This window comes from Saccopteryx leptura, chromosome 3 (assembly GCF_036850995.1).
Source record: "Saccopteryx leptura isolate mSacLep1 chromosome 3, mSacLep1_pri_phased_curated, whole genome shotgun sequence".
Classification (NCBI taxonomy): Eukaryota; Metazoa; Chordata; class Mammalia; order Chiroptera; family Emballonuridae; genus Saccopteryx; species Saccopteryx leptura.
The window spans coordinates 162,058,944-162,082,397 of record NC_089505.1 but is presented as its reverse complement, the minus strand read 5'-3'; the positions used below and the strand labels follow the sequence as shown (position 1 = coordinate 162,082,397).

The 23,454-nt window shown below is 40.5% G+C and overlaps 1 protein-coding gene and 1 non-coding gene across 4 annotated transcripts in view; both read right to left on the bottom strand.

Moving 5' to 3' along the window:
• Positions 1 to 1,324: 1,324 nt before the first annotated feature.
• On the bottom strand, positions 1,325 to 1,454 carry LOC136401634 (small nucleolar RNA SNORA33). The gene has a single exon (XR_010750656.1). It is a non-coding gene; the product is annotated as a small nucleolar RNA SNORA33 (small nucleolar RNA).
• Positions 1,455 to 15,541: 14,087 nt separating this feature from the next.
• The window catches only part of SH3GLB1 (SH3 domain containing GRB2 like, endophilin B1), a 44,071-nt gene continuing 36,158 nt past the window's right edge, over positions 15,542 to 23,454 (bottom strand). For all 3 annotated transcript variants that reach the window (XM_066376719.1, XM_066376720.1, XM_066376721.1), the window contains 2 exons: positions 20,864 to 21,089; positions 15,542 to 20,485 (listed from right to left, as the gene is read on the bottom strand). In XM_066376719.1, the coding sequence (XP_066232816.1) occupies positions 20,378 to 20,485; positions 20,864 to 21,089 (334 nt within the window). In that variant the 3' untranslated portion in view covers positions 15,542 to 20,377. The remainder of the gene's footprint in view (positions 20,486 to 20,863; positions 21,090 to 23,454) is intronic.

The following is a 23,454-nucleotide window of genomic DNA, read 5'->3' as shown; positions in this document are numbered from 1 at the left end:
TTTCTAAATTCCTAAAGAAATGTTTTCTTTTTGAAAATATTTAAAGAACTAACTTATGTTGTAAAGTATTGTAGAACAGTTTGTCTTATTTAAATTTTTTTTATTTTTAAATTATTTGTATTTATTCATTTTACAGAAGAGAGACAGAGAGAGAGAGAGACAGAGAGAGAGAAGGGAGGGAGCTGCAGGGAGCATCACCTTCCACATGTGCCTTGACCAGGCAAGTCCAGGGTTTTGAACCGGCAACCTCAGCATTCTAGGTTGACGCTTGATCCACTGTGCCACCACAGGTCAGGCAGTTTGTCTTACTTATAGTGGGGAAAAAGACTTGTTGGAAATATAATAATTTGACTTGTTTCACTAATAAAAGCTTCCATTTACTCTTTTGTTTTCTTATAAGAACTGATTTTTGATGCTTCAAACGTATTTCCTTATTTGAAGCCAGAGAATGTTTCTTCAGTAATAGTGCACAGATAGAAAACATTAAAATCTCATTTATTGAATAAATATTTGTTGAGATACTACCATGTGCCAGAAAAATCTTAATTGGCTGCAGTTCTCATCAGAGTATCCTGGTATATTTATAAACCTTTAAGCACTGTTGGAAAAGGAAATGTATTTCATAATAACATTATTAGTACCCATTAGTCATTTTAAGAAATGCAGAATTGAAATGGAGTCTCTTTCCAGTGCAAAAATCAAGATCAATTGTAAGATCTGATACAGAGAATAGCTCTACATTTTTGCTTGCCTATGAATTTGCTTTGGAAAGCTTAGGACTAGGTCACCTGTAAGATTCTGTAATATTTATAATGTGTGATAAACATCTTGCTTTTCCTTTGAGATCAATCTGTCAGGAAAAAAAAAATCTTTGAATATAACAGCAGTGTGTCATTCATTTACTATTTACTATTTATTAAATGTCTACCGTGGGTCAAGCACTGATCTCACTTTTCTAAGTGTAACGGTTACAGTGGATGAACAAGATAAACAAGGTCCTGCTCTCCTGGAAGAAGTAGACAAGTAAGCAAGAGGGATTTCAGGTTGTGAGTGCTATTCAGAAAGACACCAGAGTGGAAAAAAAGAAAAAGAAAGAAAGGAACCAGAGTGATACGGTAAACATGCAATGGGAAAGGGTGCTTCTTTGGCCACAGTGATCTGGAAAAGCCTCTGAAAAGGGGGGTTTGACACTGAGCTGAGAACTAGATGCAACAAAAAGGCAGCAAAGATAAGAATTTTTGGTTGAGTATTTCAGAGAATGCTAGGCCCTCAGGCTGCAACAGGCTTTGGAAGGCACGGGGCATTTTCTTTATTTTTTATTTTTTCTTATAGGCATTTTCAGGTACCTTAATGATGTCAATGTCTTTAAGGCTCATAACGTGGCTTGAGTGTTGCCAGTTTTCTCTCAATTTCTACAGAAACATATCCAGGTACGCAGCCTCCTTGGCTGGCTCTGGACCAAGACATTTTAAAGCAGAGTAGATCATAAAACACCATCGCATTCATGAAGTATGGTTCATTAGATTTTGCTGAAAAACTTCAAGGGGCATCTGTTTTCCCTTTCTGTTCTCCTCCCCTTACCCTGTATCGTTAGAGGCCATTTGGAGTAAATTACGGCCTGATTATTCTGGATCTGCTCGGCTTGACTGCCTTCTTCCTGCTGCCAACCTGTGATCTTCCATCTCAAAGCTTCTTAACCTTATCCTGAGAACACAGAGGCAGGAATAAAGACGGGGGACTCAAGCCAATTCACTGTGAGGCTTGTTGGTGGTGCTGGTAAGAGGTTTGCTGGAAAAGGAGACAGTAATTATGGTCCACATGGGCTGAGGCAACTGAGGGTGGGTCCTGTCACTGCCATTCAGCACCACATTCACATTCTAGTTTAGGGGCAAAACTTCCTTCCCCTGAAGCGTGCCTTAGCCATGCCCATTGAGAGGGGCTCTCCAGTGGGGTTTGGCTTTTTTCAGAGTCAAATGATATCATACTGTAATGATAATGGCCAAACATTAAGAGGACATGTCCAGTGAATGGTGCAGAGTACTTCAGGTCAATTATCCCATTCTATTCCCACAGGGATCTGCAAGGTGACAACTGTGGTGGTGCTTATTTTACAGAGTGCCAGTTGACTTGCCCAAAGCCAAGGCTCAGAGCAGTAGAAACCATGAAAAGAAGAGCATCCTGTTCTCCAGTACAAGCAACTCCATCCTCATCCTCTCATGGGGCTGCCTGCAGATGCCCTCCTCTCCCCCAAGCACAGAGCCCTGTGTGGATGTCACATTCTTCCCACCACTGTGGAGGGATTCACCACAGGGCTCCCTTCCAGCCACCTCCTACCTGCTTGTTTATGCAATTTCCCTGCTGGTATCAGGTATCTGTGTCTGGCAGCTGCCTGCGTAAGGGAGGCTCTGAGCATCCTTTCCCCTGACCGTCACACTGAGGTAATAATACAGCACCCTGGTTAGTCTCATGGTTTTGAATCCAGCCTGCCTGGGCTTTGTTTTGATCTCTCTTGCTGATCCCCTCTGTGACCTTGCAAAGGCATTTAACTTCTTTGTGCCTCAGTTTCTTGAGATTGATCGTGCCCACTCTCTAGAGCTGCTGTGAAGGTCAAATGCGTATAGAACACGGTCAAGCACTGGCAAAAGCTCAATGAATACTAGCTGTAATTATTTTCTCCTACATCTTTTTTTTCTAAATTTTTATTTATTTATTTATTTTTTACAGAGACAGAGAGAGAGTCAGAGAGAGGGATAGACAGGAACAGACAGACAGGAACGGAGAGAGATGAGAAGCATCAATCATTAGTTTTTCATTGCTCGTTGCAACACCTTAGTTGTTCATTGATTGCTTTCTCATATGTGCCTTGACCGTGGGCCTTCAGCAGACCGAGTAACCCCTTGCTGGAGCCAGCGACCTTGGGCTCAAGCTGGTGGGCTTTTTTTGCTCAAACCAGATGAGCCCACGCTCAGCTGGCGACCTCAGGGTCTCGAACCTGGGTCCTCTGTATCCCAGTCTGATGCTCTATCCACTGCGCCACCACTTGGTCAGGCTTTCTCCTACATCTTGTCACTCTCCTGGGACTGAAGGGGCATGACACAGCCTGAGCTCAGAGAAATTCGGGGGTCTTCAGCAGCCCTTCATTCTTCCAGGCTGCTCTTGCAATTAATATGATCTCAGGCATGTTACAGTTACATGGATTTTGGTGCACTGACTTGGGAGTCTCCTCACCATTTTTAACATAGAAATGTGTGCTGAGCTTCAAGCAAATGACTTTCAGAAGACCCCTTGGACAGCTCAGTGACTGAGAGGAGCTGAGTAGACTGGAGACACTAATGAGGAGCCTAGCCCGGGTGCCTGCTGGTCCTGAGAGAGGGGCTTTTTCAGCCTTGGAGGGACCAACACAAGTGGGCTCCCCATGGGGTCAAGAGACAAAAAGAAAGGGAAATCATTCCTTGGAATAGCATCCACTGGGCAGGAACCGTCAAACTGGTTTAGCTGCTCTTGAGAAGCCGTACTCCATCTTGGTTATATAAAGAGTCTCTGCTCCTTTTTGGTTTTTTAATCTTTTGTTTTGGTTTTTGTTTCTTCCTATTTGTTTCAAACACTGTTTAGGCTGAATGGTATAATAGTTCATTGGAAGAACCCTCAGTGTAAAAATCAAGAGCAAGAAAGGCTTTGGAATTAGGGAGCTCGGGGTGAAAGCCCAGGCTGTGCTCCCCTGTTAGCCGTGTGCCTTACGAGCCTTCATTTCCCTTTCTGTGAAACAAAGGTCAGAGTGGTACCCATCTCACAGGTTGTTAGAATGAGATAATGGGTGTAAATTACTTTTAGTACAGTTTCTGGCATGCAGGCAGCACTTAAATCATTCTAACTATTATTTCATTTTTCCTCCTAAAATTACAAAGTCTCTGTTGATAGGACTTTTGTGAGAAAGGGAGCTGGGAAAGGGGTAGGGAAGACCGACAAAGGAATCCCTGCCCATCACCTCCCGAGACCGTGGTTTCTGGGATCAGGGATGTGAAGCTGTTACAGAGCAGAAAGAGTTCATCCACTGTCTCTAGCAGAGGCAAATACTAGACACTGAGAATTGTGGTGGAGAAATATTGGTTATTTTATTATGAATGGTGCCACTCAGGAGAATGGGAAGCTGATACTCAAAAGCCCAAACCCTCCAATGGCATGTAGGCTACAGATTACCTAGGAAAAATCACAGGACACCATGGATTAGGGGTTTGGGTTGTGCTGGGAAGCTGGTTGGTTAAAGGTGCGTAACCTAATGAATCATTTCCTCAGGTCTTGAGGACAGCTCTAACATCTGTTCCAGTGTGCCTCTGTTCTGGTTTCATGGGAAAGTAGCCAGGGGGGGTGCTCCATCTTATGACTTGGGAGCTGAAACATAACTTAGTGCAAGATGTTATCTGTAGCCTGCCGGAGGTCCAGATTGTATGACCATTAGTCAGGTCTGGGCTATTGTCTTCTGCTGCCTTGAAGGTCGCTGATTATCTGTGGGGGAAAGCTAGGCCTCTGAGGGATATAGACTGAGAGAGAGAGATTATTTCTAGAGCTTGGATTTAAAACTAAATTTAATCCGAGCCATGAGGACCCTCAGTTTCAAAGCTATCGCAGATAAAGTAAGTGACCACAAATGGAAGGGGCTCTCTTTCCTGCAACCAGGTGGGTTCCTGAGGTAGACATGTGGCTGCTAAAAGCTCAACAAGTTTCTGGGGAAATACTGCAATATTTGTCCATTTCCAAACTAAGGGGATTCTTTATTTTATTTTACACTTTAGCTTTGGAATGCATGCACTGTTGGTGGATATGTATGTGTTCTTTAATTCTCTAATTTAGGAAAATACAGATATGACCAGTGGTTCTTCCAACTTAAAAAATTTTTAATTGAATTTATTGGGGTGACACTAGTTAATACCTCTATAACACATCAGCTGCACGTGCACTGTGTATTTATCATCTCAAGTCGAGTCTCCTTTTGTCACCATTTATCCCCTCTTTATCCCCCACCCCCTTTTTCTCCTGTAATCCCTGGGTTCTTCCAACTTTGGAGTAGTGAGCAGACAATTGTTGTGCTATGTGTTCCAGCAAACTCAAGTGTAGCATTGTCATAGTAGTAAAGAAGTCACTATTCTAACAAAACAAGACACGAAGTTATTCCATCCCATTTAACAATTTGCTGTATGGTAGTGAAGTAGATACGGTAAGCTGTTTATAACAATGACCACACTTTCTGTGAGTTCCGTATTGACCAATCATATTCTCAGTTGTCGTTCTCTTTGCTGGTTGTTTAATATCTCTTTGTTCCGCGTCACTGTTGACATATTTGCCCACACTCCATGAAGCCGTGCCTCCTGCTGCTATTGTGGTTCTTCTTTCCTTCCCCTTCCAGGAGACATTCCTTGTCCCAGCCTTCCTGGGTACTTGAGTCTCAGCAGCCCTTCTGGATCAGCTATCTAGGACAGGGGTCCCCAAACTTTTTACACAGGGGGCCAGTTCACCATCCCTCAGACCGTTGGAGGGCCGGACTACAAAAAAACTATGAACAAATCCCTATGCACACTGCACATATCTTATTTTAAAGTAAAAAAACAAAACGGGAAGAAATACAATATTTAAAATAACAAACAAGTAAATTTAAATCAACAAACTGACCAGTATTTCAATGGGAACTAGGCTCCTCTCACTGACCACCAATGAAAGAGGTGCCCCTTCCAGAAGTGCGGAGGGGCCGGATAAATGGCCACAGGGGGCCGCATGTGGCCCGCGGGCCATAGTTTGGGGACCCCTGATCTAGGAGTTGGAAGGCTAGAGTTCGTAGAAACTGAACTTAAAATTAGAAATTGGACAATGGGCTTCATGTAGGGAGGTAAAGAACAAGTGGGAATGGGTTGGAAGGAAACTGGGAGCACTGGCTTCCAGTGCCTGACAGTCGTAAAGGGATTGGCAGGGTTAGTGTTAGAGCAGCAGTTCTCAACCTGTGGGTCGCGACCCCGGCAGGGGTCGAACGACCAAAACACAGGGGTTGCCTAAAGCCATTGGAAATACATATTTATTATACAATACATTTTTAAATAAAATACGTAATTCCGATTACGTATTTTACGTATTTTACGCCGGGGTCGCGACCCACAGGTTGAGAACTGCTGTGTTAGAGAAAGGAGAGGAAAGCTTAGAGAATTTTTCATCTTGCAAGAATCTGAGACCTTGAAATGAGGAGAGAAGGGTCTTCCTTTAATGTTTTTTTTTTTTTTTTTTTAATGTTTTTATCTAAGCTTCAGTTGTCTCATCTGCAGAGTAAGGACACCAATCTCGACCTGCTAGTGCTGTTGTAAGAATGAAATAGGCTCTTCTCCCCAGAGAAGTGCCCGGCAGGGTTCCTTTCTTCCTTTCAATAAAGCCTATTAATCTAGTCTTTTCGGACTCCCATGGATTCCAAACTGGGGGCAAGGTACTAACTGCCTGGACGATCCCTCTTTGCAGTCCAAACTTACAACCAGGGAAGCAATGGGAAGCAGCAGCTCGTCCCAGGGTTACTCCATGATTCTGTTTGGACATGTAATTGTAGGTTGATTGGCCGGCAGTCTAACCCTGTTCTGAACTCCTGCTGGACCAGAAAGTTTCTTACAGAACCGCATGCAGACCTTCGCCAATCAGAAAATTGGAAAAATCTACCTAACCCTACACACCAACCCTGAAACCTGCCCTTGCAAAACAGAAAAATCTGGAACCCTATAAATACACCCCTACTCCAAACAATGGTGTAAAAACCCCTTATTCTCGATGCTAGCACCAATTATAGGACCAATCCTAATTTTGTACTTAATTTTAATGCTTGCCTCTTTCTTTATCAAGTTCCTGCAGGCTCGAATGAGAGAAATCTCGAGGATTACCTACAATCCAATGCTTTTACAACCCCTACTCCAACTGCCCCAGGGAGAGGTTCACGAAGGAGGTCCCCAATAAGGATAACAGCAGGAAGTAGCTCCAGAAGATAGCCGGTTCGAAACAAACCTCCTTCCTGAACCTCATACCCTTTCCTTCCCCTCATCTCTTTTCCTTTTTATCATACCACAGAGTTGAGAAATGATAGATATATGAATTTACCAGGAACTCCAAACTGCCCTTATTTTGTCCCACCTGGCTGCCTGACCTCACCCGTACTTACTGGATAATCGCCCCTGAGGCAGAAGAGTTCCAGAAAGTTGATCAACCTCTAAAGGAGGAGCATTCCAGGAAGCTGAAATCCTAAAACCGTAGAAGGGAACATACCAGAACTTCTGACTCAGTACCCCCTCAGGATCTCCCAAACGCTATAAAATTCGCCCCTAGTCTGTAACCAGTGCCTTCTCCCCGGAGAAGTGCCCGGCAGGGTTCCTTTCTTCCTTTCAATAAAGCCTGTTACTCTGGTCTAAAAAAAAAAAAAAAAAAAGAATGAAATAGCCTGATCGGTGGTGGCACAATGGAGTGAGTGTCGGCCTGGGACACTGAAGGCCTTGTTTCAAAATCCTGAGTTTGCTGGTTAGAGCAGGGGTCCCCAAACTTTTTACACATGGGGCCAGTTCACTGTCCCTCAGACCGTTGGAGGGCTGGACTATAAAAAAAACTATGAACAAATCCCTATGCACACTGCACATATCTTATTTTAAAGTAAAAAACAACAATAACAAAAAAAAACGGGAACAAATACAATATTTAAAATAAAGAACAAGTAAATTTAAATCAACAAACTGACCAGTATTTCAATGGGAACTATGGGCCTACTTTTGGCTAATGAGATGGTCAATGTGCTCTCACTGACCATCAATGAAAGAGGTGCCCCTTCCGGAAGTGCGGTGGGGGCCGGATAAATGGCCTCCGGGGGCTGCATGCGGCCTGCGGGCCGTAGTTTGGGGACCCCTGGGTTAGAGCATGGGCTCGTTGGCTTGAGCATGGATTTGCCAGCTTGAGCACAGGGTCACTGGCTTGAGTGCAGGATCATCAACATGATCCCAAGGTTGCTGGCTTGAGCAAGGGGTCACTGGCTCGTCTTGAGCTCCCGGGGTCAAGGCATATATGAGATGCAATCAATAAACATTACTGAAGTGAAGCAACGATGAGTTGATACTTCTCATTTCTCTCCTCCTTCTCTTTTACCCTTAAAAAGATAGAAAAGAAAAGAAAGAATGAAATAGAGGATATGTGTAAAGTACTCCATACAGTGACTGGAGTCCAGTAAATGCCAATGAATGGCACCTATTTTTTTAATGGTGTTCTCTTGTTCTACCAAACAGGGCATATAAACCCCTCAGTGAAAACTAAAACTCTGACTAGAAAGAACAATAAAAATTATTATCAATTTGTTAGCTTTAAAAGAGACAAATTTATAGAGCATATATTCCTTTATGGCCAAATTTTGAAATAAACTCTTCTAATCTATAGACTCTTTTCCTTGTTGCTGGCAAAATTATATTCTAAGCATTTTCACTTGCTCACCAAATTGCTCATTAATAATGACCTATTTAATTAGTAGAATTAGTAAAATGGTATAATGGTATTACAGTTTAGCTTAATAGCTTGCAACAATATTTTGGGGCCTGTCATTGTCTCTTATTGTTTATGTAGGTAAGCTTTCAAGTGAAAGACAAAAAGGTAGTTATAGTCTCTGTTTTTTTTTTTTTTTTTTTTTTTTTTAAGATTTTACTTATTCATTATAGAGAGGAGAGAGAGAGAGAGAGAGAGAAGGGGGAGGAGCAGGAAGCATCAACTCCCATATGTGCCTTGACCAGGCAAGCCCAGGGTTTCGAACTGGCAACCTCAGCATTTCCAGGTCGACGCTTTATCCACTGCGCTATCACAGGTCAGGCCAGTCTCTCTGTTTTTTAATTATTGAATAATTTATTATTATAGTTAGAGGATTGCTCCTATATTTTGGAGACATATAGAAAAAATTGGTGTCTGTGTTAGACACATTAAGAGCTTGGGCTTTGAAACTGGGCAAAGAATGAAACCTAGCTCTGCCACCTCTGGCCCTCTGACTCTCTAAACTGTTTCCTCATCTGTATAATGGGGTCAAGGACGCTTACCTTCTTGCCAGGTTTAAAGAAGGTAATGCACATAAACTGCTTAATCGATGTTAGCAATTTTTTTCAAGGAGATATAAAGGCTCAGTAATGTCTAACACTGTAAGTGCCACTGTTCACGCTCATTAGACCCTTTAGAAAATCTGAGCAGAGTGGCTCCCTAGGGTCTAGGGCCATTGGGCTTTGTCAGTCCAGGTAGAGAAGGGATTTCCAAAGGAGCCTCACACGCTATCACTCAGTCTTTTCTAGAAAACTTAGACTGAAGAATTTTGTCATCTGAAATTAAATATAAAGAAAAAAGTCCCATCAACTACCTGCTAAATGGTACATGCTCTTTGAGTTAATTAATAACTTAGGGTTTAGCATTTGTTATGATTAAAACATGCATAACTTTGCCTTGTTTTAAAGCGTCTTAGGATGCGAGTGTTAGAAAAACCTTAGAGAGCATCTGCTTTAACCCTCTCACTTTACAGATGAGAAATCGGTGGGCCTTAGCGATTAAGTGAATAATTTGCCTGAGGGTACATATCCACTAATTTAATTTCTACTGGACTTGCTATCTAAATGTTCTGTGAAGGAATGGCTTATGATGAACTATTCTAAAACCACAATTACTTTAGTCTCCTGCAACATGTAATTGGTTTATATCCTGCTGGTCAAATAAGTTTGTAAATATGATATATATGTTTGCTCGCTTATAGTTTGCATTGGGTGTGGGGGACAGGCTGTAAGCAGGCAGGGTCGTTATAGCCTAAGGCTTATTTTTAAGACTAAGATTTTCCTCATACCCTTGACTGTTGCATAATAGGGGGTGGTGCAGTCTCATGAGGAATCCCATTATGCCTCAGATAAGTGACTTTGTATCAGAGACTTCCTTGTTTGTATATTGGATTAAAGGTTTTGATTTCTACACTATAAAATGGGGCAGAGGAGCCCATGCTAGAAGAGAGCAGAGAAAAGCCATGTGGAGGAGGCCAGGAGAAGCAGCCAAGATGGCGGAGTGCTGAAGGAGAAGCCAGTTTGTGCAGAGTTTGTGCAGGGAGAAGGAGATGGGGAACAGAGGTGAATAAGGCTGGTGAAGTGGAAAATTTTGATTCTAGGAAACTCAAATAAGTCAGTGGCTTTGGGATCCCTGAATAGAAAGGGAAGTGTTTTCCCACTGTGTGTATTTCTTGCCCGCCGGGTGCAATCTAGGATAAAGATGATGGCCCACCAGTTTTTGGCTCCGTAGTTTCATTACCATCTGTCCGAATCAAATGTGATCCTGCATGGGCCAGGAGGCTGTGATGGTGGCCGTGGCTACTGGCTTTACAATCCAAACACCCTATGTCAAGGTAAATTTATTTAGTTTTCCAGGGTTACATTATGAAACAAATTTATCTAGAGGCATTCATTAGGAAGTTACATGGAGCAAAGTTAGCTGTTTTATGAGTGCATGATTAAAATGTTTTATAACCACAACACACGACTGGTAACATGCTGTGAAAAATTTTAGGTCAAGATGATCATTCGTGTATTCTGTGGCGCAGAACTTTGAAATCTGAGTGTCTCATTTTTCCATGGGTACAAGCACACTATGCACTTTTCTGAGAAAAATCTTGACCCTTTTTGAAGAAATAGAATGACTGTCTATACAGAATTAAGTTGGTTAATTTTTGGTAAAAATTATTTCAATTCATTTTCCACATGATTGGTTAAAGTGTAAGGATTTATACCTCATATTCTCATCAGAGAACTCCAAACCTTCAGCTGCCAAACTCTTACGAAAAGAGTGGTGATGAGAAATATATATGGAACTTTGCTTGAAGGGTGTGTAGTTCATTCATCATTTTAGAAATTCTGATAGTGACAATAATAGGAATTGTTAAATGTTTATGATGTGCTAGTTACTGAGTCAAGCCCTTTCATGCATTGTTTCATTTCATCCTCACAATCCCCAAGTTCCACATGCATCAAATTACCTGAGGACTTGTCAGACACAAATTGTTTTTGATTCACTAGGTGTCTGAGAGTCTGCATGTCTAATAAATTCCTAAGTCATGCTGATACTGCTAGTTGGGGGACCAGGTTTTGAGAGCTGCTTGCCACAACCTAGGAGGCAGGTTTTTTTTTTTTTAAATATTTTATTTATTGATTTTTAGAGAGAGAGAAGTGAGAGAGGAAGAGAGAGAGAAAGGGGAAGAGCAGGAAGCATCAACTCCCATATGTGCTTTGACCAGGCAAGCCCAAGGTTTCGAACCGGCAACCTCAGTGTTCCAGGTCGATGCTTTATCCCACTGCACCACCACAGGTCAGGCAGGAGGCAGGTATTTTAACCTGTATTTTACAGGTGAAGGAGCAGGAATTGAGGTTATGTAACCTGCTCAATCCACAGCTAATAATTGGCAGAGCTGGGATTTGAAAATTTGTTTCTTTGACTTTAAAATAGATTTTCGTGCTAGGTGGGTTTGCAATCAGATTCTGTCTGGGCAGAAGAATAAGAGTAATATTTTACAGCCTAGCAACAGGGTAGGACTCTTTATGGGTTCAAATATAATAAAAAAAATGTGGATGTTATGAAATGGTTTTAATCAAAGCCAGACTGTTGGATAGAATAATATGGCCCCTCAGAGAGGACTTAACGTGAAGGCAGAAATAGACCAAACATGAGCAGCTTCCCCTCACCAGAGGCTGTGGGGTGAAGGGGAGTGTTGGTTTCAAGTCTGCACAGTGTCCAGAAGTGGAATTTGTCATCCACCTCTGTCCTTATTGGGACTTGTCCTGGAAAGAACTGGCTGTGTGTGTGTAAACTGGGGGAGTTCCTGCACCTAGAGGGTCGTGTTTTGAGAGGCCCTCAACTGAACACAGTGGGGAGGAAGCAATGCCCTCTCATCATGCTGTAGCGCTCTCACTTCCATCTCTGTCCAAGGGAGCAGTGAGCCAGGCGTTGGGGCTGTAGACGGCATTGAAGAGGGGCTGACTTAGGGTTTAGCAAGAAGCTCAGGGGTGTGGGTAAGATCCGTCACCAAGATTGCTGAGGCAGTGGGTCTCCATGAGTTGTGCAGGAGAGGAAGAATTCTGTCATGTCACCATCTTAAGACTTTGAGTCATAACCAGTGACTTTACTGCTTGTAGTTAAACTACATTAATTAAAACAGCATTCCTTACCCACTCTTGTAGAATGCTGCACCGGAGGCCAGCAGTGACCTTCTGATTTTAACCAATTTACAGTCTGCTAAACCCAGAGTCACTGGCAGTGGCCACAGAAAGTCTGCGAGGCAGCTGGGATTGGAGTGTGAGATGGGGTGGAAGCCAAAGCTGTCCTGGAATGAGGCAGGAGTGACCCTTGAGTCCCTTCTCCATCAGCAGGTAGAAAGAAGGAGGATTGGTTTGTGGATGTCAAATATCCCTGGAGATTGTTAGGAATCTATAGTGCAGGGGAATCCTCCACTTTCTTATGATCCTGACAGGTAAAGTTGCAGTCATTGTATTTCAGGATGTTAAAGTGAGGCATTTTATGCTAATTTGTAGCCTCAAGTTAATGAAAACTGCAATACAGCAGTCATGTGACATTTAATTCTGAATCAGGGAAGAGCTCTGGTCTCTTAAGTTAAATCTGCTTTGGTGCTTGATGTCTCAGTGTCCTCCCCAGTGAGTTCTCCTGAGCACAGCATGGTTCTCTCAGTGAGCACTTTGCCACACTTCCTTCTTTGCTTCGGCTGCTGGGATCTGAGTCAGATTTGTCACTCATGCATAACAACTGAGCAATATCTAGCGTGCATTTTTAAAAATTAGTTTATCATTTTCCCTTTGAGCATTTTTACCTTTTCCCAGTTATGTGGTAAACATTTTCCAAACCATCTAACTTTTTTGAAAGAAGAGAGAGGATGTATGTACAGAAATGTAAAAGCCCTGGCCAAGTAGCTCAGCCTGTTAGAGCACTGTCCTGATACACCATGGTTGTGGGTTCCACCCCCAGTCAGGGCACATACAAGAATCAGTAAGTGGGAAAAATCGATGTTTCTCTTTCTCTCTCTCTCTCCTCCCCTTCCTGTTTCTCTAAAATGAGTAATAATATAAAAAAGTAGTATGAATTACTTTAAAAAATGTGAGAAAGGCAGGCTGGAAAAGAGATACAGAGGAGAAGGAAAGGAAAGTTAACTCATTTTACAGAAGACATTTACACAGAAAAGCTTAATAATGTAATCAACTCAATCCTTACTTAATAAAGGTAACTGATTCTAAATTAACTTGAAGTATAGATATAACCAGCAAAAACGTCCATTCCCTAATAAATTGAAAAATACAAGTCAGTGGTAAGCACAGTGTAAAAAGAACCAGAGTCAATGGGAAGTCATAATGACAGATTCTGAGGTTTACTTTCAAAGAGAAGTTAATATGTATTTTCTGTGATACTAATGTCTAAAAGCGGCAATGTTTCTTTGGGCAAACATACAAGTCTGAATTATTAGTAGATCATTGGTAGAAATTAGAATACTGCAAGCAGCTATGGGGATTGCCAAAATTCTGCTTTAAGTAGGCTAGTAGTTAAAGGAGTTCCTCTCCTTTAGGTCTGCTAGGTTAGCAATTGAGATTCCAGGCTATAAATGCCATAGTTACATTTATGAATAATTAATGTATATATATCTACATTTATGAATAATTAATTCTGCTCCAGGGGTCCAGAATATCTTCATGGAGTAGGGAGCCTTTGAGCTTACTCTTAAATAAAGGTCTCGGGGTGGAGCTGAAGAGAGAGGAAACTATTATATATACAGAAGTCAAGCAGGCATCAAAGTAGGTGGATATTGGGGACTACCTACTATAGCTCAAGTTTTATTATAACATGGAACTAGGCAGAAACATATCTTAAACCATAGTGCATCAGGCTTCCAGAAAAGTTGCTTATGATAGTAGCTCATTCTTTCACCTCATGATTAATTTTAGTCCAAAAAATCTGAAGCCTTCCTGTATAGGTTTCCTTATTTTTACCCCTTTTAAGTCCTCCTACTATTCACTTTTTTTTTGACTGAGTAGTTCTAAGTTATAATCAACAAACCAGAGGCTTATATAAATTTACTGGCATTCATCTATCTAAATGTGAAAATTGTTTGGTATCTGAGGCTTTGTCTGCTATGATTACTTAGCTGTTAACCCTAAATACCTATATTTAGGAAGTATTGCTGAGCACATTTTAGAATTCAGATACTTCTCTAAATAGTTCTATCATACTGGACTAATCAATTCTGTTCTTAGTTCTGGATGTGCTATTGGGACTTAGCTGGTTGGTATTGCCTTTGAGCTGAGCCCCGTGTCAGGTTCTCACAGGTGGAGGACAAGCCCTTCAAAGTACAACGACCAGCTGTGGGCCAAGGTGGGCACTTTGGAAGGGGACACGCCCAGCTCATCACTTTAGAATAATGACTATCACTGCCACTAAAGCACAGTAGTTGAAGTCTCCCATTAGACACCTTGTCGGGGAGTTGTATCTGATTAGGTTACTTGAATACTGGTGTGGAAAAATTGGACAAAATCTTTCAGAACTAGATTTTGTAGTACAGTAAGATATGCAAGGCAATGTCCAATTATTGTGACTGCTTTCAGGGCAGATTTTATTTGGCAATGGCAGTGGTATTTACTTCACAGAGGTTAATAGCAACTGCTCTAACAGACTCACTAGAAAGCCTAACAAGTTATTATTTACCAGGTGCCAGGCACTTTGTTCATAATATGGCTAAACCTTTCAGCACTACAAGGTAGGCTTATAATATTCTTTCCTTTTTCTTTTATTTGCCTTCATTTTTTTTATTTTGAAAATTAAAAAGAATTATTTTGAAATTAAATTTAATGGGGTGACATTGATCAGTAAGAGTACACAAACAAATGATTCAAAGAGGTTGACTGACACAAAGCCAGGCAACCAAGTGGGAGAGCCAGTGTTCTGCCTACCTTCCAAGGCTTCTCCTTTCCCTATTATAGCCACGCTCCCTAAAACCAACAGTAAGCCTGCATTAAAATGGCAAGCTTCCAGTCTACTTAAGATTGTGCTCCTACCATTTCAGCAAAAGTCAGAAAGGTGATAGTGCTTCTAGGAGACTGAATAAAAGCAAGAGGCAAGCTAATACTGCAAACATTCCCAAAGTATGACAAAATACATAATAGAAGGTAGAACAGTAAATGATGTAATGTCAGAATAATTTGACTAATCTTGGTTTTAATTTTGCAAGGTCTTTTTATCTTCCTCTTACCCTTTATTTTTAAACTGAAGGTTCTAAAAACATTTAGTTGTAAGCCCTTCAAAAAAAAAAAACCCCAAAAAACAATGTCCTACACTGCTGATAAAAAAGTGTAAATTGATAAGTTTTCTAGGGGTCAAAGTGACAGTAACAAAAGCTTTTAAAAACTGGCATACTCTCTCTACTAGCAATTCTACTTCCAAGTACTGATCTTAAGGAAATATTACAAATACATAAAAGATTAGTAACACAATATTCTTTAAAGCAGTTTATTAAGGAAAATTAGAAACAACCTAAAAATCCACAGTAGCTTAATAAAATGTGGCATATACGATAGAATACCATGCAGCCATTCAAAAAGATGTAGTAATACATTTGACACAGCAGGAGAGTCATGGTATTATCAAGTGAAAAAGTTACAAAACAGTGTGTACAAGTTGATCTCATTTAAAAAAATCTATAAAAGCACGAAAGAGTCTGGAAGGCTATACACCTAAATAACAGTTCTCCCTGGACGGTGGTATTGCGACTTATCTTTTAAACTATATTTTCACTTTTTACCAACACATCTGACTTATATTATTAAGCATTGAAAATTCTTAAAGTCTCCTATGAAGTGGAAATGAGAACAGTTTAGCAACCTGAGTCACAGGAATGTACGTGTTAGTCCGATAGCACTTCAGTGTTTGTCAGGGTGCTTGGATGTCAGATTGACCCCTGTGCTGAGTGGAAATGTGGGTGGAGTAGTGCTAACCCTTCTTCAGACTAAGAAGTCTATTTCTGGTGGCCCCTTGAGCAACCAAACAGTATTTCCCTTACTGAGTTAAGCATCCCCTCCATCTTCACACCCACTTCTAGTACTGCCCAACAGGGTGTCTCTACACTTAAGACAGCACTGTTGGTGCAGGCACAGGAGGCGGGGATTTCTCCAGTGAGGCCAGATAAGAGGCCTGAAGGGGAGAGGCAAGTTCTTTGTTCTACTGAAGTGGTTCTCTACCTTCACAGTGGAACAATCACGGGTTGGCTTGTAAAAACAGATTGCGAGGTCCTCCCCCCAGAGTTTAATTCGGAAGATCTTGGATGAGGCTTAGGAATTGCATTTTTTTCCTTTCATTAAACAATTATTTGTTGAGTACACATTATGTGCTAGGTCTTGTAATAACTGTGATCAAAAAGAATTATGGTCTCTATCTTAGGAAGCCTATATTCTGAAGTGATTGATATATACTACATAAATTATAAAAGTAACTATATAATTTTGATTAGTGCTACAACAGATAGTTTTTGTTATAAAATTTTAAATATGTTACATGAAGAACCAAGACTAGTTCTATAGCCCCTTGAAAACAAAACAAAATCAGAACACTAAAGGCAAACAGTATACTTGGAAATATGAATCAGCATCTTTAACAGGTTCCTAGGTGATGCTGGTATTGTCCATTTTGGGCTCTCACATTGAGAACCACTGCCCCACGGAGTAGACCTTCTAATCTTCTGATTAAGACAGTGTGGGGACAAAGGAAGGTATGTTCTTAAAAATTCCTCCTCCTCTTTTGAGCGTCATGATGTAAGAGCCACTTACTCATCTGAAGAAGTGGTTGAGACAAAGCTGGCTGTCAGTCGACTGCAAAGCCATCTATCTATTACGACTCCTCACCCAGGCTTGAAATGCTACATACCAGGGCAACCTATTTCAAAATTTCAGGCATTTGGGAGGAACATTAGAGATTTTTGAGTAATCCTGTCAACAAAGCATGGAGGTAAACTGAGCCGAAGTAAACAAAACTGTTGCTAATTGTCCTGCACTCCATCATCTTCCTCTCAGAAGTGTTATCCCAACACCAGCTCCTACATTCCCGTTCTGTTCATTCTGGTGGAGAGGAACAGCAGACTGAGGTTGGACTCTGACCCATGGATTTCAGGTTTCTTATTCTCATGTTACCCAGAGTGAGGCACATTCCCATTTCTGGGGTCTAATCTCTCATGATATGAATTCTAATTAGCACCATAAAAAATGATTTAACACCAAGGCCTTTTAGGTTAGCACTTTGAGGACAAATGTAGAAACAATCCAATCACTTATTTTTCTGTCTGTAAAAAAAACTTCAATTATTTCCAACTTTACTATTTTATTTATATGTGTATCCTTCACATGTTACTACACCTAAGCTCAGGAGCACTGAGTTTATTTAAATAATTCTGAATTGCACCATGAATTAACAGGCTCCCCAAGCTTTCTTTCATGCCTAAGAAATTTTATGGGTCTTTACCTGAGTAAAAAACCTATGAGTTTAAAAAAATAAGTCAAAACCAAAATAAACAAACCAAAAATATTCCCTAAACAACCAATCACACAAAACCCCATTAAAATAAAAGGCAATAAACAGAGAAGTCCACATGTTATGGTTGATTTGTGGTAGCCAAAGGAACAAGAAGCCTTTGAACCTTAACATTATTGAAGGCTAATGTACATTCCTGGTTACTATAATCAATATTCAGTTAATGGAAAGCAGAAAGTTCTGATAAAAGTTTACACTGACCGTGGTGAGGCTAAGCCTAGACCTGAGTCTGAAAGAGGGTGGAGGATAGGACAGGAGTAGAACAGATCAGGTCATGTATATAAAGAGGTATCTCTGGTACAGTCATAAATGTGCCCTACTACCTTGTAGGTTAGGAAGTATAAGGGCTAACAAGGGGAAACTGATATTTAGAGAATGTTTCTATTATGTGCCAAAACTTTCCCCAAAATTGCTTAACATACAATATAATGATAACCATGGCATAATTATCCCTATGTTGTTAATAAGGAAACAGCAGTTTATACATCATCTGAGTACATATGTGAGGAAGACTGGATTCAAATCCAGGACCACTCCATTCCAGTGTCCCTACTCTTTCCCCTTTACTACTCTACCTCCTATAAATCTTATTTATTTATTTATTTTTTTGTATTTTTCTGAAGCTGGAAACAGGGAGGCAGCCAGACAGACTCCCGCATGCACCCGACTGGGATCCACCCGGCATGCCCACCAGGGGGCGATGCTCTGCCCATCCCGGGCGACGCTCTGTCGTGACCAGAGCCACTCTAGAGCCTGGGGCAGAGGCCAAGGAGCCATCCCCAGCGCCCTGGCCATCTTTGCTCCAATGGAGCTTCGGCTGCGGGAGGGGAAGAGAGAGACAGAGAGGAAGGAGAGGGGGAGGGGTGGAGAAGCAGATGGGCACCTCTCCTGTGTGCCCTGGCCGGGAATCGAACCCAGGACTTCCACACACCAGGCCGACGCTCTACCACTGAGCCAACCGGTCAGGGCCTATAAATCTTATTTATAGTTGTTAAGTTGATCTGAGTTTTTTTGTGTTATCTTTTAAAGCCTAAATCTGAATTTATATAACTTAATAATACTCCAGGGCTGTCTGCAGAACTTCCTTTCTGGGGAAAAAGAGCGTTGCTCATTTGGTTGTATAGCTAACTAACAAGCCCGAGCAGCTCTGGGGTGAACAGAATGGTGATAAACAGTGTGAATCAAAGCCTCATGTACAACTATAAAATTGCGGAATTTGTCTCATAAACCAAAATAAAAGGGTAACCACTGTTAAAAGTCTGGACTGTGAACTAAATTATCAACATGGTTACCAAGCTCTGATTAGGAATTCTTAAACACCATTTTCAAATATCCATTTGTGTTAGTGTTTATCATTTTTTTTTAGTGTTTATCATTTTTAAAAGTACCAAAAAACAGAATTCTGATACATTAAGATTCCCTGAAGAAATGAGCTACACCTTTGCATTTCATGTGTAAGTTAGACTGAACTGTTGTTAGTTGTCAGAATGTATGACATTCTTTTGGCTCCAGGTCTGGGACATCTTTTTTTCTCTGAAACACTTCCTCTCCAAATCATCTCACCCTCACCAACTCTGAATTAGGTGACTCCCATAGCTCCCAAACACAGGGCCCTATATTTCTTCTATCACAACATTGACACGGATTCTGCACCTTGTTCAGGGGAGTATCTGGTTGATCAACATAGTATCCAGACCTCAACAAATGCTTAATGAATGAAATGAATGACTGACAGCAGAAGTCCTGACATGCAAACAATCTGATTCAGAGCAATGGCCCAAATAATAATTTTCTGACTCAAAATATGTCATTAATCACTTCATTTGTGTATGTTTCATAACTAGAGATCTGGATAAAGATAACCTAAGTTCATTAATAGATTTTCAAAATTTTATTAGTAGGCTCAGAGTAACCAAAAGTAGACTGTCTGTAAACCATTTACTCTATGATGAATGTAGCTGTGTGAGTCTGCAAACTCGCTGTTCCGTACAGCAATATATTCTTAACAAATGTAATTCTGATCATGCATGAAACTGTGCACCAATTGAACAATCTTAAAATATTGTTTAGTGAACTGAACTTGTCTTATATGTTTTAGAACCTTCACTGAAAATACACCAGAGGAATATGGTAATACTTTTCAAAGACTAGTTCTTAAATTTAAAAGAAATCAGTAGTGTTTAATAAAATAACCCCCCCAGATAACCCATTGAAATGTAGTACTGAAATCATTCGATTTCTCTTGGAAAACAAGGTAAACATAGTATAAAAGCATTTCTGTTCATGGAAACTCAGAAACATATTCTTTACAAAAGAGGCTTATATCCTAGATCTCTTTTCAAACAGTTAAAAACAATTTTTAATTTTATTCTTTGGCTATATCTAATAAATGAGTCAGTGATATCAATTCACAATAAATTTATTTTACATAAAAGAAATAGCTTGTCATTAATGAAAAATTCAGTAGAAAACAGTTCTGCTTTAAGTTGGGGCTCAAAAGTGTAAGTTGCTTATTAGTGAAACCTCAGTAGAAAGAGAATTTTGTAAGAAAACATTCTTGGCATGAAAGCACTAACATAAATTCTGTAATGAAATAGTTACCATGCAGTTCTATTGGCAGAAAGCCGGTTTCTGGTATTTTCTTTTCAGTTTCTTAAAACATTAACATAGAAGATACTAAACCTGCTTTATTTAGAGTTAATTGTATATAAATATGGTGTCATGATGGATAATTTTTCCATAGTCCACCTATTTAATTGAGCAGCTCTAAGTAGGTAATTGGCACCCTGCCCTTCTGATTGCCCCTTTCCCCCATTAGCCAGTCTGAATCCATTCCAACGACACTGAACACAGTGATCACCTACAAAATAAAAATACTTCCAGTTACTATGTTAAAAAATGAACATATGGAAAACAAGTCAGATTTGTATTTAATTTGTTTATGCACTCCCAAATAACTTTAAACATTACTGTCAATTTTGCTGAAAGTTAAAGAAATTTTTAAGAGGTAGTGTTAGAAGTCTTCCAGTTATTTAGCAGTTAAAAACTTTATTTCTGTAATGTTCTAGTTTGTTAAATAGTGGTTAAAATTCTATAAGATGTTATAGGCATCTGAAATCTATGAAAGCATTTATGATAAAACTACTTCCAAATAAGTAGAGAAGAATTTGCATTTTGTTATAATACTAGACAATATGTCAATCCACTATAATTTTCTTCTTATGCCCACATTCCTCACCTCATCTGCCAGAAGTGATAATTCACTGCTGTTTGCAGCATCATAATCATACAGAACTCTGGCCTTCCTGCTGCCACCGCACTCCTTAAGGTCAGTAAGATTGGAAGGAGAGGTCATTACTAGGCCACTTGTTGAGGTCAAGGCAGAAGAACCAATCACATTTGATGAAGCAGATGGTGCAGGTGTCGAAGTCTGATTGTTGTTACAATGATAATTGGATGGAAAACTGTTGAAAAGAAAATGGCTAATTACCTATTTCCAAGTGACCAAAGCTCCTGAATACTACCACTTGATGGCAGTGTTTGCTTTCTACCAACCTCCACTGTAGATAAAGATTTATGGATATTAATAATATTTTAATAAAGTATCCTGCCTAGCTTATCCCTCTTACAGTAATTCTTGACTCCTCTGGGCCTCATATACATAGAATCTGTCAACAAATCTTGCTGGCTCTACTTTCAAAATAAACACCCAGGGTTTGACCACTTCCATCACATCTACCACAATCACCCTGACCTAAGCCACCATCATCTCCTAAATGACTAAGTCATTCCAATAAGTTCCAAACAGGTCTGTCAGCTACCACCCCATGCCTACTAACATCTATCCTCAACAGAGCAGCAAGAACAATCCTAAAAAAGGCTAAGATCAAATCACATCACTCCTCAGCTTAGAATCCTCCAAAGGCTTCTCATCTCTGAGTAAAGGTCAAAGTCCAAACAGTGACTTCCAAAGCCCTGTGTTCCAGCTCCATCTCTCAGACTTGTCCACAACCTTGCCATCCCTTGCTGTTGCTTGCTCGCTTTAGGGTTTTGTACTTGCTGTAGCCCTCCCAGAGCATCTTCTCTCAGATGCCTGCCTCCTTCGCTTCCTTATATCTCCTAAGTCTCTGTCTTCTCTGAGTACTGTAAATCTCTACCCCTAACCAAGGTACTCTCTGCTGTATTTCTCTCTATGGCACTTACCACTTTTAATCTACATTAATTCACATATACACTGATTTCCTACTCCCTCGTACTGCCATATAGAATGTAGGTTCCATGAAGGCAGGAATTTGGTCTGTTTGGTTTACACTGTATCCTTTATGCTTAGAATAGTGCATTTTAAAAAATTAAAAGCAAATGTTTCTCTGATGGATAAAAGGGTTCTAATGATAAAAAGAATGAATTTCTAATTCTGGTTTCACTCTGAAGAACACATTTCTTTTGTTCTTTTTCCTTTTCTCATCAAATGAGAGGCAGGGAGGCAGAGAGACAGACTCCCACATGTGCCCTGACTGGGGCTGATGGTCTGCTCATCAGAGGCTGCTGCTCCGTTGCTCAGCAACTGAGTCGCTTTAGCGCCTGAGGGGAGGCCATAGAGCCATCCTCAGTGCCTGGGGCCAACTTGCTCATTCAAGTCAATGCTGCTGTTGAGGGAGAGAAGGGGGGGAGAAAGAGAGAAAGAGAGAGAGAAAGAGAGAGAGAAAGAGAGAGAGAGAGAGAGAGAGAGAGAGAGTGTGTGTGTGTAAGGGGGAGGAGGAGGGGTGGAGATGCAGATGGTCGCTTCTCCTGTGTGCCTTGACCAGAAATTGAACCCAGGACATCCACATGCTGGGCTGACACTTTACGGCTGAGCTAACCGGCCAGGGCCCACAACACATTTCTTAGCATCCCTTCCTGAGTGTACTCAGTTCTCAGAAGTGATTCAATATGCATATTTCTGAAAAGTAAGAAAAAGCTCTCTCTCCCCACATATGGGTTTTTTTAAGTCTCTACCCTGGAACTTTACTTTCAAATTGACTAGTATATCTAGCTTTTGTTTAACCACTAAGGTTTACCTATATCAACTTTGGGGAATAGTTAAAAACAAACAAACACCAACCCACTAACCAATCAACTAACCAAACAAAAACCCTGAAAGGCCATTTTCACCTGCCAAGAACTTTTACTGACACATTTACAAAACTAGAGACTTCCTGGTGTAACCTGATGTTAAAACCTAAGAATTATTTAAGAGTAAAATACATTTATTAATCTTGGACTAGTGCTTCTGTTTTCTCATCTGTAAAACATGGATAATAGTACCTACTTCACTTGTGTGAGGATTGTAATATTATCATACATGAGGTATCTAAAAGATTGCATGGGGACACCCAAGCCTTTCCTAAGTGATTGCTGTTATTCAGTTACTATTACTAACAACACTACTACTATGGCTATTAACGTTACAACTTGGTTCAGAAATAGCTTTAAATTTCCTAGTGTGGCTCTGGATGATTTTTAACTTCTGCATTTGAATATTTCTATATACTGTCTTAGAAATCATAACCTGCAACAAATTAAATGCCTAAAATTTCTTCCACTTTCTATCACTGGTCATTACCAGTAATATAATTCTTTGAGGGCAGAGAGACAAGCTAGATATTCTTTCCTAGAATAATAGCACTAGCAAAAAAAAAAAAAAAAAAAAAATAGCACTAGCTTCATTTTGAAATTTTTGAGTTTACTGAAAAGTACAGCAATAACTATAATTTGTGTGAATGGCTGAGTTCAAGGCAGAAAGCAAGTATGAATGGTAACAATACCAGCCCCCTTTTGCTGCATTCCCAC